The 16581-nt window shown below is 36.1% G+C and overlaps 1 protein-coding gene across 4 annotated transcripts in view; it reads right to left on the bottom strand.

Annotated features, from left to right (window-relative positions):
* The window catches only part of ZFPM2 (zinc finger protein, FOG family member 2), a 307375-nt gene that overhangs the window by 104167 nt on the left and 186627 nt on the right, over positions 1 to 16581 (bottom strand). For all 4 annotated transcript variants that reach the window (XM_071738185.1, XM_071738186.1, XM_071738184.1 and 1 more), the window contains one exon: positions 952 to 1063. In XM_071738185.1, coding sequence (XP_071594286.1) covers positions 952 to 1063 — 112 coding nt within the window. The remainder of the gene's footprint in view (positions 1 to 951; positions 1064 to 16581) is intronic.

The raw sequence follows: 16581 nt of genomic DNA, 5'->3' as shown, positions 1-16581 counted from the left end.
TTTTGGGGGAGGGGCGTGGGGGGTTGTTTGTTTTTATTTTAGTTTTTTTTGTTGTTTGTGTTTTTTGTTGTTATTTTTATTTGGGTTTGATTTTTTTTGCTTTTTTTGTTTTTTATTTTTTTTAATGCATACCATAATGATACCATAACAACATTTACAAAGCTTTCACACCAAACAGTGTTGTGCACAGTCCATGGCACTGTGGACTGGTATCAGTGCTCTTTGGGCTGGTTCAAGATGCAAGACAAAAGCCTTTGTATCTTGAACCAAAGTATCTGTTAGATGTGGTAGATTAGACAAAATGTTTGGGGTGCCTCATACTGACTTCAGCAAATCTTACAATTCACACAGGACAGTTATGAGATGCATTGCCACTAGCCAATACACTCCAGTAAAGCATCAGCACATCATGCCACTATTCAGAGACTAGAACATCAGAGGTGACAACCCTGAAATCCAGTTTCAGTTATCTTCTGTTACCATGCTGACATGAAGCCTTATCATAGTACCATCAAGTTCAAATTCTTCTTATAAAACCAGATTTCAGTTAGTAGTCTACAATTTAATGTAATGTGAAGAAATGTTATCCAATATGTCCAATAAAATGTCAGTAAGAATCTACCTTTTTAAAGTGTATAGATTTTACTGATGTTTCTCAAGAGACACTAACTCCCAGAAATGGACGGTACATCCTATGTCAGCCAATGTCCTCCTGTGTTTATAAAGCATTTAGTACACTACAGACACCACATCAAATTTTTGTATCATTACAAAAAAAATAAAGAGTAAAAAAAAAAATGGAGCAAAACCAGAGAGGGGTAGGAAAACGTTTATGAAAACAGCTCCACTTAGGGGGAAATAAACTACTTCATTTTCCTGTTATGCAACAGGTATATTTTTATCTCAGTACCTTGCACAAGAAAATAGAGAAAAAAATCAGCTTGTGTTTACCTTTGCTGTACACAATGCAGTTGTTTTTGTTGTCTTCTACTCCTTGCCAAGTCACATCCAGCAACCACTTGGGGCCAGCAGTCAGTACCATAGGGACTGAAGCCTTTGTCTTCTGTAGGAAGGATGATAACAAACAGATGCCATTTGCTTGCCTTGATTAAGAACTTGAATAATAATAGTAATAATAATTTTATTTGCAAACAACAAAATCTCCAAACCCATAAGCTAAGGTCTTATTCCCCTGCCTCAGGACTTTTTTTTTTAAAGAAGACACAAGCAGTAAGCTTTAGTTCTTTCATTGATTGTGAAACTATTATCAAGGATTTTTTCAAATGATATTGGATCAGATCTCCAAGATTAAGCAGATCTCTGGTGGCTGAGAATTATAAAGGGAATGCAGATGACTTTCACAGCAAAGAACCAAGTATTTAGAAGTGAACTTTAGACACATTGTACTTCACTATCAACAGGATCTCACTATTTCCTGAAACAGACAGGAAAGAATTTAAAGAATCAGTATCCATTTCAAAGATCAGTCCTGGGTAACATTTGTATTATCATAGGACACTGTTCTGAATAGATAATGTATTTTTTCTCCTTTTGCTAAGGACTGATTTTATGATGTTTGAAATAGTAATAATTATCATTAATAATAATGAATCATTGCACTTTGTCTCCAAAAAAACCAGTAAAGAAGTTGTATTACTAAATTCAAAGGAACAAAAATAAAGCATGACATCCACTGCACCTGAAAGGACTATAGGCAAAGACACACATGTAACAAAACCAGCTCCTGTGTACGTATCAGATTCTGTATTTAGAAATTTTGGTATTTGAGAAATTAAAGCTGAGAAATAAAGAAACCTATTAACACTTAACCCCTTTTACTAATCAATGGCAAAAGAGCTGTGAGCAATCCTGAGTTTGTCAGTATGTGGCACTGAGATGCCATTTAGAATTCTATGATTCACAGTTCTTTTTCTCTTTATCAAGCATGAATCTGCAACAGAGTACAAAGTACATCCTCTATGTAACTTTTTTTTGTTTGTTTTAATTTTCTTTTTCTGGGATCTAACTCTGATCAAGATATTTCAACCTTTTTTAAGATAATTTGATTAACTGTTTTTATATTCCACCAATAAATCTCAAGTTGGCTCCAGTTATGTTCTATTGTGATATTCTGTATGATTAAGAGGGCTAAAAACTTTTAAGATACAAAAAAAATCATATATTTACATGGACGTGCCAGATTTGATGACCAAATTTATTATTTAGGACTGTTTAGAGATGCAGCAAAGTATATTAAGAATTACAAGAGAACACATAACGTTCCCAAAACATACAAAAAAAAATATTGAAAAGAAGATACTATTTAAAATATTTTAGTTATATAACATTACATTCCTACACACAATGTCTCAACTCCTAATACTGCTTTTTCTATGGAAAGTTGCAGAAAGTGCTTATATGAAATATTACAAGTGTCAATACAACTGCATGCATTTGAAATCTAAATTTAAATTCTGATTTGTGATTGTCCAATAAACAAGACAATTTTTGTTTTATAATTTTGGTTAAGGTCATATATAAATTATCAAGGAACCCAACATTGCCAATTATGAAATCAATGCAAAGAATTTACATATGCACTGCACAGAAAACAATGATGTAAATGAGTCATGAACTGAAGATCTATAAGAGCTGAGATGAAGTTATCAAAGTATTACCTCCATATTCTATTGCAGAAAATTTGCACTTTAGTTAATTTACACCAAAACAGTTCTAAGACTGCTATGGAAACAAGGAAGAGTGGCTATTCCTCACACAGCTGAGAATCATTCCCATATTAAACACAGGTTTTAGCATGAAAGTTAGTAATCATCATGGCATAGCAATAATAAAGAGGAGGACTAGGACATTTTCCTATCACATTCTGCATTTCTCCAAATGTCATTTCAGTCGAGCCTTTAACATCTTTTTTTGTGCTTGTAAGTGCTCTCAGTCTCTGGTAATTCCAAGTTCAATCAAAAGACAATGCTATATTACCCAGGCAGTGGACTTTTCCATGTACACCATAAATGATTCAGACATTCAAACAATTTTTATTTTTCGATGCTGAAGACAAAGTTAAAAAATAAAGCAAAATTCTATCTTTTAAGTTCAGAAGTGATCTCTACTCAATTTTCATAGGAACTCATTCCTATTTCTGGTTTTCTCTTCCCAGACATCTGACATTTCATTGTGTCTCTCCCATCTGTAAAGGTAGTATTTGCATTAAGGTGGTATCAGAAAGCCTCAAATAATACCAGGATCTTCTTGTGCCGGGCAATAGATTTTATCTACATAGACAGGACAAAAAAATATGTCTTGGGAAAGGATTGTAGTTAACCACATACTGCTGAGGAAGAAATGAGATAGAGTCACAATTTTACTTTCTTATCGAGATGAATCTATCCTTTAGTAAGTGGTAGGCTTAGTCCCAGGCCAACGCCCCTGTTTCTTAGGAGCCCAGGCTGGTATCTCACCCTTTCTGAAATCAAGCAGAATTAGCAGCAGGTGGATTGAGCACTACCAGTCAGGATGTAACTCCATTTACAGAGCTTTTTTGGAACTTAAAGAATATTACATGAGGATCAATAGATTACCTTCCAGTTTGGCTTGGCAGTAAAACCTGTAATCAGTTCAGCAGCTGTGAGTGATCTCTAGGCACTAGAGATAGGCTGGAGGTGGAACAGGGTGTTTTGTCTCACAGCTGTGCTAGCCCAGAAAAGCTGGTGGACACCTCAAAAGAATTTCCCATTCTCCCATTGCTCTGCTCCCAAACTGCACAGGTATGTAAATAAACTTCTTTTAGTATCAAAACAAAACTTCACAAGGCCCTGGCTGTTTGTAAAGCTTGGCAGCTCCACTAAGGGAGACAGGCAATAGCTTCTCTTGGAAGTACCTCAGAGGCATATTGTGTGAGCTGTAAGATGAGTCAGGACCACCGCAGCACTTCTTGGGGTATGGCATCCTGTGAGGTTCACGTGTTCATAGGAGGAGCTCACCACTGACAAAGGCTTACTCTTGTCCCTTATTACATAGCAAGAAATGAAGCAAGCCTGCTGATTCAGGGCAGGCCCTTTCCCTAAAATGGTTAAAATGAAAAGACCCCAGTCCAAGATAACAAGAAGCTATGGTTAAATCAGTCATGCCTTTATCACCTCAAGATTAGACTACTGCAATGTGCTATACCTGAGGCTACATTTTAAATCTATTTGAAAGCTGAAGCTGGTGCAGAATGCAGCAACCCGCTTGTAAAGCAGGATATTGTGCTTTGAGCGCATTACACCAGTGCTTTTTAATCTGCACTAAGTGTCTGCAGGATTTAAGGTGCTGGTTACAACCTCTGGAGCCTGGGACCTATCTGTTTGAGATACCTAATTGAGACCTGCCAGGTCCTTTGCCCCAACCATACAACCACAACTGAGATCTACTAGGAATATGAAAATGGGCTTTTTTGGCTTGACACAGAAGAACTTCCAGGCAGGGCAAGATGTTCTTCATGACAGCTCTTTACCCTTGGGACACCATCCCACTTGGAGTGCATTAATGATCTTACTCTCAGAGTCTACTATGAAAATCATCCCATAATTCCCAAGATGTATTTGTCACACTGTAATTTTTAGTTGAACATTCCCAAAACAGTGGTGGGAAATGTTAGCTACTTTATGCTGTGGTTTTTTTATTAGAAAAAAATATTAGAAACATCTCTAGCTTAATGAAGGTACCTTTTTATACAAAGGCATTCTTGACAGAGTAGCAGAAATGTAGAACTGTTTAAACGTAAGACTTTAAAAGCCAAACATTTTTATTTCTCCCTCCAAAAGAACTACTACAAATTACTTTGAAAGCCTGTCAAACATTCTGCTTACTGCCCAAGTACAATCATAGTGATCTGCTAGCACGGGTATCAGTAAATCAGGGCCATACAACAATAATCTCACATTTTGGAAACAAGGGCCCATTAGAGAACAAAACTACTGTTCACTGCTCTGCACATGTATGTATTCTACATTTGAGTCATTTTCATATGAAAGTGCAATTTCAGTGTTTTGTCAGCAAAATTTTTTTGTCTTCATGCCATGACTAGGCAAATTTGACAAGGACAAACAGGGTCAAAACTGTGATCTCCCAGGGAACAATTAGAATCAACTAATGAGGATGAAAGAGGCCAGGCAGGCATCCACTTTTCACTAACCTTTGAAGCAACTGGCCAAACAAGGGAGGTGACCCTCAGTAAATGTTTATATTCAGTCAAGAGGTTAATGGAGATAAAAAGAGCCATCATAGTGGGCCAAAAATAGTTTTGCATTCCTGCTAAATGGAATCAGTGATGACAACTTAACATTACCTGGGCTCTTCCCTGCAAAGATTTCTAACATATAATGTGTGTGGCCTGGCAGAAACTTGAGGAAACCCCCACACCGAAGAGAAATATGGTATGAACCAGTTGTTTGAAATCTATGAAATTCTGATGTCAAATGCCTGATTGTTACTAGATGTTTCCTAAGAAACTGTGCCAGAGCAAGAAACAGGTACTGAGCTGATGCTGTCCCAGACATTGTGTTCAAAAAGTTGTCAAAATTATTTAAGGAGATGTACTGTTTATTAAAAAAATCACTGCATTTCTATCTTTACCTTTTCTTTTAAATTCAGTCAGTACAGTGCTCTACAATGTCAAAACTATTTTATTTATGTACTCTCACCAAAACAGAGGAAAGTTGCTAAAAAAACTAAGATACTCAAGGCCTTTACTTCTAATTGTATTTTGGTTCCTGCAAATAGATTTTCTGTCTAAACCTTCTAAAGAATTTGAGTTCCCATAAAAAATGCAGAAGATTATGAAAATTTCTTTTGTTACCCTGGAGAAAGTTCTTGTGCCCAGCTGTACTTTATATAGGCAATTAAAAACAAGACTGCAAATATACCTTAGATGCCTTCAGATAAGAATTTGGGATAGTAAAACACCAGTTGATACAATAATGGAGGTTTCCAAATTGAAATTAAAATTAAAATTAAATCCAATTTGATTGTCACAGGGTTGACACACATTCTAACGTGGAAACTGAAGAACATCCTCTCTCAAGAGGTTAAGTTCACCTTTGGCAGCTACCATACTTAAACAACAATACTTTGTAGGCTCATCAAATCAGTCCAGTTGGTAACAGCTCCTTAGGGGTCATTCTGGACAGAGCAAAAGCAGAGATTTACATAGTTCTCAAACTATCCCAAATTAATTAATATTGGTTTTAAGATGTTTTTGAATACTAAGAGCAGTAACCCCGCTTTTATCACTTCACACTTACGTTGATTATCTTAATGCATTTCTGGATCATCTAACTGAATACAAATTGACCAAACTCTAAGACAAGTCCATTCAAATGGCTCAGCAGACAAACAGACACAGATACCCATTTTGTTTTCTCTTTGCAGTCAGATGGACTGTCTTTCAGTTTCTAACTCTGCAGTTTCCATTAAGCTCTTATCTTTTTCCTAGGAGGGTTCACTCTGGGAAGAATATTGATCTCAAAGACTTCTCTGGGAACCCTGCAACCCTGCCCATGGTCACACTCCATGGGGCTATGGCTTTCTTAGCTAGGCACCTTCTCTCAATTCATGTAAGATTTCATATGTGGGGAATTTTTTGGTGCAATTGTTCCATGTTGATGACAAACATCACCAAATAAATCAAAGACCAGAAGTCTCTCTCCTATAAACACCTACTGTGAAACTGTGCAATTGCCACAGGATTTCGGTTTTCACAGCCCCCATTATGTCTGTTAGAGAGATCCTGAAACTTGAATTAAATGCTAGAGAAATTTTGCAATCCTTAGCCCTTATGGTTGAAAAATACATTTTGAAAACCTGATATAAATGTAATAGATGTAGTTAATTTATCCTAAATCCGTGGACAGCCCATGATAAGTGGCTTAGTTGATACCGTACAACTTTATGGGATCCCTTATTTCAGGGAAGTGTTCAAGTATCATCCATCAGATGCCTGTCTTATGACTGGATGAAAAGAGTATAGGAACCTGTTTACCTGCACAGATGTAACTGATGTTCTGGCATGCTAAATGGAAGAAAGGAGACAGAAAAATTGTTGCTTGTGATGGCCATGAAACCAGTGCTGGAGAAGTCAGTGTTACTTCCCAGTATGTTGGATAAGATGGAAGAAAAAATGTCCTCATATCTCTCCTTCCCAGGGCTCTGGATTTTCATTATGTAGCACTACTAGTTAGCATGGCAGTGCTGCACATGCCAAATGGCTGGTTGTGAAACAACTTCCATCATTTCTAGTCTACAAGTCTATTAATTTTTGGCTATTAATTTTGGGGAATTCTTCTTATCTGGAGTGGAAAATTCCTCACCTTTAGTTTTGTTTTTGTGGTTTATTTTTGTTTGGTTGGGTTTTTTTGTCATAGTAGAAAATGAAAACTTCGCTGTGAATGAACCAAGCACTCAAATGTTTCAAACACAAAAAAAAAAAAAAAAAAAAAAAGAAAAGAAATTAAAAAAAAAAAAAAGAAGACATACACACAGATGGGATCCCAAAAGACAGCTGGGATTCCCTGCAACTGAGAAACCCTGCTGTTTACCCCAAGAGATCATCACTTGACAAGTGACAAAACTGAACATATATTTCACCATATACCCACAAACCTAAAGCAGACCAAAGAAAATATTCAAACAAAAAAATACCTTCTAGGTCTGTTAATATTTTCCAGCACTTCTTATGACTTTAATATGATTCTTTTTTTAAATTAATATCAAGTATGATTGCTGATTAATTTCTCTAAGGCAAATTGGATGTGAGCTAGACATTGAGATAATCTCATGTTACCTAGCTAGAATGTTGGTTTTTTTCAAATCAATAAAATGAAAATAAGTTAAATCTAACTGTAACCTGGATACAAAGTAATGGTTCTGAAAAGCAACTTTAACTTGTTCTACTGATTCTGGGATGCCCTTGGAGCCCATCTTCAAAACCTTCCCCAGATTCAGGAGCACACCTGGTCATGGCTGAGGGTCCCATTGACTCCTTATGGCTGATTGTCATGTAGTCCTGGAAAAGGTGACAGCCAGCTGGTAGGAACAGGAAGAGAAATGCTGGAAAATGTACCTCTCAATACAAAGTGAGCTTCCCTTGCCCACATCACCCTGTATTTATGGGCTTTCCAGTCCTGTCCTTCCCTCCTATGAAGCCTTTTCACCAGGTGTCACTTCACAGCTGCTCCTCCCCTGCCCTATTTCCCCTGCCCTGTTTTTCTTCCTCCATTTTGTCTATACTGCATTTACTACCTCTGGCTACTGTCTCCCTTTCCCAAAGAACATGGGATGGACATCAGCATAGTTTGTTACCATTCTTTTGACTCAACTTCCTTGTATTTCTCCTGTTACTCTGTCCCGTTAATTTCTTTGGGAAAGTTGTATGTACACCGGTGTTTTTCACAATGACCACCAGCAGCAAATGTTCTTAGTGGGTCCTGTGATTAGCATAAGGATGATGAAGCTGTTCTGAAAACTGACAAGGCAAGTTTCACCTCTGTCCTGGTGAGATGATACCTGCAGGTAGCATATCCACCATCATTGTGTCTCGGTGCTCAGATATTTGCCATGGGTGTTGAACCTTTCCGATTTGCTGTAAAGTTGAATACTTTGGATAATACTATTTCAGAGATGACATGCACCTGTACTGATGAAATCACACTACATATAACTTATCTGTAGACAAGATATAATGCAGTCCTGCTTGCACAATTTCACACTGAAATAACTGTGCATTTTTCCTAGTGGGCTAACTTACCTGTTGTAAATTAATGCCTTCTCTAAGAATTTGGTCTCTCTTCCTCCAAATTAGACCATGTTGATACTTGCCAGTAAATATTTTCTGAGTGCACTTGTCTGAATGTAACTTGTTTCACTTTTGCAACACATTTTTAATCTTAATAGGTGAATACTCTGTTCAGTATGGCTCAGCTGCAATTCTACAAACACTGAGTTTATGCTGGATGCATTGAGAGGTTAAATTCTGGAATAAAGCATCGACGCATGTTAATCATCTGACATTTGCTCTCTTGCTTCATACAAAGCTCATTTGGGCCTGTGGCAGTTAATGTGACAACAGATACTCTAGAATATCAAGGAGGCAATTTCAGAGGTTTTTCTAGCAGACATGAAATAACTTATATTGCATATGGGTTGATTCTGTCCAGTCCCACTGTCCTGCTATTTACACTGAAACCATCCCCAACGATAGCTTTATCTACAGTTTAGTTATGGTGTGGTACAAAATAATTTCTGTTTTGCAGTAATTTTGGCTGCTTTTCTCTGTTGCACTTCCTCTTACCCTGGACCTGATGATTTAAACTACCATTTCCAGAAGTCCAAATTTCATGTATTATATGTTTTTATTTTTATCTAAGGAATCCATTAACTATAGAAACACAAAAAATACATAAATGAAGGCTTCTATAAGCAGTAGTTACAGATTCTGCTGATTATATATTTATGTTATTACATAGTCTGAAACTGAAAACACAGGGTATGTATTTTACTTTATAAAAGTGCATGTTTTTGTCATGAAAGCTGAATAAGAAGAAGTCATGCTTTAGCAACAGTAAAAGATTACAATTTTTTTTCCCTTGGAAAATAAAAAGTTTTCTGTAGGTACTTTAACTGTATAATACTTTAGCTGTATAATCCAGTGCAGCTCTATTGGGATTATATTCACAATGCACAATGTGAGGCATTTATGAAGTACACATGTAATATAGAGGACAATGTATACAAAATATTATATAAAAATTCCTACTTCTAAGTAATTTGAAATACAAATAAGGAGTAAAAAAAAAACCCACAGCCTTCTGTGGTTTTCTTCCTAATATTTTAAAACTTTTATGCAAGTTTTTATTAGATATTTTCATATATATCTTTACTAACAGGAAACACGGTACTTTAAAGTAACAGTATAAATCAAATATACAATTCTCTGTCCAAGTTTTATGTTTGTTAAGACAGCATAATCACTTAGGGTAGAAGTTTAATGGAAGATTCAACAACCAGAAGTCCACATGTATGACTTTGATTGATCATTTTTAGTTTAGTTGAAACATCTCAGTTTATCTCATTTTAAGATTATCCTTGACATATTTAGAAATCTTAATGCAGATTTTATGGCCCACACCTATCCCTGATGGTGCTAATGGACCAGACACAATGAATCACTCTAATTTGGATGAAAGGACCACACAACACTGCATCAGCCCTTTAGAGAATTAAGGCTCAACTCTGATCTTCCAGACTTAAGAATGCGTTTTTGGGATTAGGCCGCGTATCTGTGCATCTGTTGAGTCTCAAGGGGTGCATACTCAGCTAAGTATTCTGACCTTCCAATGTACTGTATCAAGTGTGTGGCCTTGGGATATGAAAGGATTTGATTACAACTGTATTTAAACACTGATTTAATATATAATTATGGGGTAAAACCTAATTCCTCCTAACATCTTCATGTAGAAAATTCCCTCACTATTAAGCAGACACTAGGATATTTTACACACAGTGAGTACGATACAAAACGGAAAACACTGAAAGACTCAGCTGGGATAATGTAATATCAAGAAGGATCTTCTTTGGGATGGCTTTAAAATTAGGTTCTTGTGTCCCTAAAAAACATAAATTATCTCCTGTGAGTGTGTTGCTAGTTGGTACACTGTTGCATTATGCATGATTTTTGACTGCTTGCGTAAAAATTATATTTGTGATTTTTGATGTAACTCTACGCTTTCTCATCTACAAGTACTGAGGAGAGAAATTAACTTTACAGATACATAATATTGATGGTAAAATCTGTAAATAATTAGGGATTTTTTTATTATTCACAGTATTCACTTATAAACACAATGTGTATTTCCTAGCCTATGAAAGAGAATATTGTGACATTTCCTTTACCTGGTTAAACAATCTGATATGCAGCAGTTTTATGTAAAATTTTTTTCTTATTCCATCGCAAATCCCTCTCAAATGAGGGGAAAAAAACCCCCACAAATCAGCATATGACCATGCAGTACTGTATGTTTTTCATTTTCCTTCCATATCATAAAATTTTGTATCGATCTTTAAATGAACAACAACAGTATTGAGTAACAGATTAACTGATTAATATGTGGTCATTTCAGAGAAAATATATTCCAAAATTCTGTGTTTTTTCATCAATATGATCTTTCAGGCATCTGAATTATGAATTAATGCTTACATTCTCTTTATCATTACAGGAGGCTTGGTCCAAAAAGATGAACTGTGCAGAGCATCACCTTTACTTCGCAAGCAGTTTTTTTCTTCCGTTTTAAGAATATGTGGTATTATAACCAGGTAATTTTTTCCCTGCTGCTTTAAAAGCATGAGGATTTTTTTTTTTCCCTGTTCTCACATTAAAATGAAAATGAAGTTTCCAAAAATGCCCAATGGCAGATTAAAAGGACCCTAATTTTTGGTAGCTTGCATGACATAGTTATGTAACAGTTCTCATTTAAATTGCTTCAGTGTACGGTGATTATATGCAGCGTGATGAAGAACTGTAACTATGCAAGTTTCCATGAAAAAAAGAAGTTTTCAAAGAATGGGTGAAGGTCCTTCACTGGGACTGGAGATAAAGATGGAGAGTCCAGCAGCAGGCCTGGTGAATACAGGGCTCTGGTACCAGCAAGACTCAACAAACAGCTCAGATCAGAATCTAAAGTGCAGGAAAACAGCCTGTAGCTTCGAGATTAGCTTTCTCCCACTATTCCTGAGTTAAGCCAGTACAAACATCATCATGAATGCATAATTATGATTACGCACTACACTATGCACAATAGATCTTAAAATCTGGAAACAAAGAAGTAGTGTAGGAATGCTGTTTTCAGGCTTTTGATTTTGAACACAATGAAGCTGGGTGAAAAAGACTTTCTGTAAGTAAAAAAAGAATTCCAAGAAAATACATTTTATTTGGAGAATTCATTCAGATACTTATGAAATATTTACACATTAAATAAGGGCTAAAAGGGAGATAGGGACCTGGTGTTATGTTCATAACTTGAAATAACAATGTACGAAGCCCAAACCCCTTGCTTCTTAACATTTTCTAGGAATTAAAAAACCCCCTATCACTTGGAAGAAGTAGCAGTAGACAAAGAAGGCAGCTTGGCAAGTTTATTTAAATAAACTTTTTTTTAAATAAACTGAAATAAATAAATTATTCTTTTAATTTTTTGCAGCAAGAATTTAACTATGAACCAATATCTGTTTCTGGGACAGACAGATATATGCAGGCTGGTATCCTACATCTAAATGGTATTGATAAAAAAAAAAAATGTGACTTGCTTACAGGGAGCTGATGGACTCACTCATTTTCATGTGTAGAAACAAAACTGTGTGAAAATGATTAAGGGAATAACTAGGTATGTCTGCAAATACAGAATTTTGGTGTCAAACTCTTGCAAGTCACCAGTCTACTGATAAGGCCACTTCAGGATGGCAGTGCTACAGCTCCATGTTCTCTTATGGGACCCCTAAGGAGCTGTAAAGCTTCTGTTGGAGATCACAAGTCCAAGAAGAGTTCCTCAACTGGAATTGGACTGTCTTTCAAAAGTAGGGAGAATCAAAAGAACAAAAAACATGGACCTAGGTCATAGGAATCAGATTAATTATGTCAATTTTTTTCTATGAAATGAAAACTCAGAATGTTAACAATTCTACTGTTGGCTCAGACCAGTTTCACAAAAAATGATTTTTTAATTTCTGAAGGTAACTTTTCCCTGAAGGCCTTTCCTGGTTCTAAGAAAAACGAAATCAAATCAAATAAAATCAAATCCCTTCTGCTTCCAATAAAATTTTCAAATCTATTTTCAGATACCTAAGGAAAAAACCCACTTCCAAATGTTCCAAGTACTTCAACATCCCAGTGAAGTCAATAAAAGAAAAAGAAAGCCACTCTTCAGTGCAAGTGATATAGAGCCAAGAAAGCAACCTAACACCAAAAGCAACATCAGTGGCATGAAAAATCAAGAGCTCTAAAAGACCAAAAGCTTTAGAATTGGCAGAATCAGAGAAGACCATGCTATCAAACCACAGAAGTTAGTAAAACTTCTTTTTTTTTTCTCTTCTTGTCAGAGAAATTGGCATTAAAATGTTACAGTACTGCAGCCACCCTCTCTGTTTCAACTACCACATATCAGCTGGCACTAGTTGGCAGCAGCTGTTGAGGGCAGGCTTGAACCTGACATCCCAAGAGATCAGGGTTTATTCCCTGCTCTCAGGAGATACGGATGTCCAGGTGAGGTGTGAGGCATCAGTCTCATGTAGTAACCACCCAGCTTGAGGGTCACTGCAACCTCCACACAGCCGGTGCCCTGCTCCAGCAGTCACAACCCTTCTCATTTTTAAGGGAAGGAAATGAGTAATTGCTTGAATTCTTACGAGCTCAGATCCCATTTGCACACTGAAGGGAGATGCAGAGCCCGCAAGCCTCTGACAGCTCCTGTTAATTCCAGGGGGAAGAATTGGGTGATGAACACTCAAAAATCTGCCTCTTTGCTCCTCCACCACCGAGGTGACCTCTAATCAAACTTCCTTTTGCTAAGCTGTGGATGGTGAGTGAACACAAGCTGTGGCATCAAACAAAAGAAGCAGTGCTCAAATCCAGCCAGTGTGGCTTTACAGTCCAAATCAGCTGCTAAGAGGAGAAAAAGGATGTTCAGGACCAAGAGCTCCTGCTGCATGTAGCAGAGGCAACATTGGCCTCTGCTCATTGAAAGTTCGAATGAAACTTGATTTACAGCCACACCTTGGGTGTGCAGAGAGATGGGAGAGCAGAGAGGGATCTGGACAAAGAGTGATGGGAGGTGGGGGTGGTGGGTTCCCCCAGTATTATAAAAATGCATCTTATTCTGTTTTTAATCAGCAAACCTTATCCAGCAATCAAGGCAGATATATAATAAGCTGAGCTACTCTGTAAATCTAAACATTCCCCACAAATAGAAAAGATACAGCCTGAGCTCTCTGATTGTTACTACGGCAACTATCTAAAATGAAAATCATCTTAACCCCTTGCATGCTGTAGCCACCCATGCATCAGTGTTAGCTGACTTCCACGCACTTATCTCTCCTTTTCTCCCCCTCAAGAAATTCATAATTGTATTGCTTCACAGTAGTTATGCTCTGGTTATCCTATTTGAGACTGAAAGGACTGCGATAGGTGGTAGTTTCATATGTACAGCTGAGTTATGCTACTTGTTCATTATTGGGATTATTGTTCAAAAAACAACTAATAAAATAAAAGAGAAAATCCGTAGACTACTCCTCAAGGCCTGGGGTTTTGATTAAAACCTTGACAACAAGAATGGGATGCTTTCTAGGAAACTCCACCACTTTCTTTCTTTTAGTTATGAAATTATTTGACTGTAAATAGGGTATTTGTCAGAGGAATTATTTCCCCATAGTACATTATAAACAGCCTACTTTTAAAACATTTTTGTAAAAGCTTCCGCTTCTTAAGTACTGCACAGAAGACTGCCAGCTATTTGAACAACACAATGTATTAACCACTGTGCTTTGAAAATTAATGGGCAGGTATGGGACATGAAATGTGTCTAAAATGCCAGAAAATGCACACAAATGAGAAAAATAACTTTCTGATTTCTACAAGAGTACTGGATGATTTTACAATCATATTTCTACCATATATCTACCAGAATATTTGAGACAGTTTCATGACATCTTTATGGCAGCGTCATGAAAAAATTAAATCTTCTGCATGGCAAAGTCTTCCACAGCTCATTGCTGAAAGCTACTAAAGCCAGGGAAATTCTTAATTCTTTGGTATTTAAAATGGAGGAAGTGGGACATGGCCAGTGGACATCAATTATATTGATTCTTTTACTTTGTGCAGATTTCAACTCATTATGGCACTCCCGAGTATGTCATTTAAGACAAATATACACCATAACAATTGATTCCTACTAAAGGAGAAATACCCAACTGATATTTTATGGCATTCACTTCAGTCAGTTCAACATAGTTAAAAGGTCTTAGGCATTTTTACAGAACCAAATATCATACATGTAACTAAAAAAAAAAAAAAAAAAAAAAAAAAAAAAAAAAAAATAAAAAAAAAAGAAATAACATACTTTTCTTTTCTATACCCAAAATTTAGTAGTGTGTTTAAGATGTTTTTGGAATGGTGCCCATGTCAAACTGAAGGTTATCAAACTTAAAGTACATTTGATTAAAGCTGCTATTTACAATTGAAATTAAAGAATAACCAAACTGAGTATCCTAAGATTAGTGAAATGTCAGTATTACAGTACTCAATTTTATTAAAAGGAAACATTGACTAAGATTTTTAAGTTTGCCTAAAATTATTTCAAATTTTTTTGAAATTAATTAGTTTAAAAAGAGGAACTGGATTCTTTTTTTTTTTCAAATGTGTATGTTAGCACATGATGTCAGCAACCTGATGTCATTCTTAGCTGTTAGAATCTCTATTTATGGTTGTTTTTAAAAATTATTAATATTTTCTTCTTTTCTTCTTAATAAATACCTATGTTTCAAAAAAAGCTCACAGACCTTGCTGGCACTGTAAGCCAGCTGAAGGACAGACGAATGACTCTGGGCAAAAACCACACTTCTGGTCTCATCCAAAAATTTTTGAGGCTAATGACTCCAGCTAACCTGAGTTTTGGATCAGGATGAATGAGCTAAATAACACATGTAAGGGCAGTGCTGGAATACACATAGGTGAGAGAACATTCACAAGGATAATGACATGGATTAGTTCCCTTAACTCAGGATATGTTCCAACTGTATTTTTCCATTTTTCTGATAAATAGTGTTCAAAGTAACATTTTTTAAACATTTTTTTACATTAAAAAAAAAAAATCTCTTTTAAACAGTCAAATGGAATACATTTTCTAGAGTTAAATTTCATATTTACAATATTATAATCACTAGATTCTTTCTAGAGGCTTTCCAAACATGAAGCCTATTTATCAGTGCTGGCTTATTTCCCAGGAATATGGCCAAAATAATCTAGATATGAACAGAATGGTCAATATAGTACACATATAAGCAATTCTTCAGTAATTTTGGGAACATCTAACAATCCTAGCTTTCCACTATATTGTTCCAAGTAAGAATTATTTAAAAAAAAAAAGAAAGTATTACAACATAGCCATTTTTTTTGTGGACTTTTATCCAACACCCCACCTTCTTTCACTGTTTAATTTAAATTGTTATGTTTGTCTAACTCATCTATTAACCAATTGACTTGAAGAACGTATTTCATATCAGGTAGTAGATTTGAATCCCAACTATTTTGGCTAGGCTATAGCTGTAAATTAGTATTTTGAAAGGAAAAAAAAAATATTTGTATGCAATTTATTTTTCCAGGTCAATTACATCTTGGGAGCAAACCAGGGTCAAACGCTTTCTTCCTTTAAGAGCCTTTAAAGACTTAGGGGAACTCCACCACATATTCACTTGAGAAGTCCACCCTTTTCGTGAGTATTTACTCTCTTTGACCAGGCACAAAAAGAGTAAAGGGGCTTAGAG

The sequence above is a fragment of the Heliangelus exortis genome, chromosome 2 (assembly GCF_036169615.1).
Source record: "Heliangelus exortis chromosome 2, bHelExo1.hap1, whole genome shotgun sequence".
Taxonomy (NCBI): domain Eukaryota; kingdom Metazoa; phylum Chordata; class Aves; order Apodiformes; family Trochilidae; genus Heliangelus; species Heliangelus exortis.
Note: the sequence above shows the minus strand (reverse complement) of the source record. Positions and strands in the feature narration are given on the sequence as shown.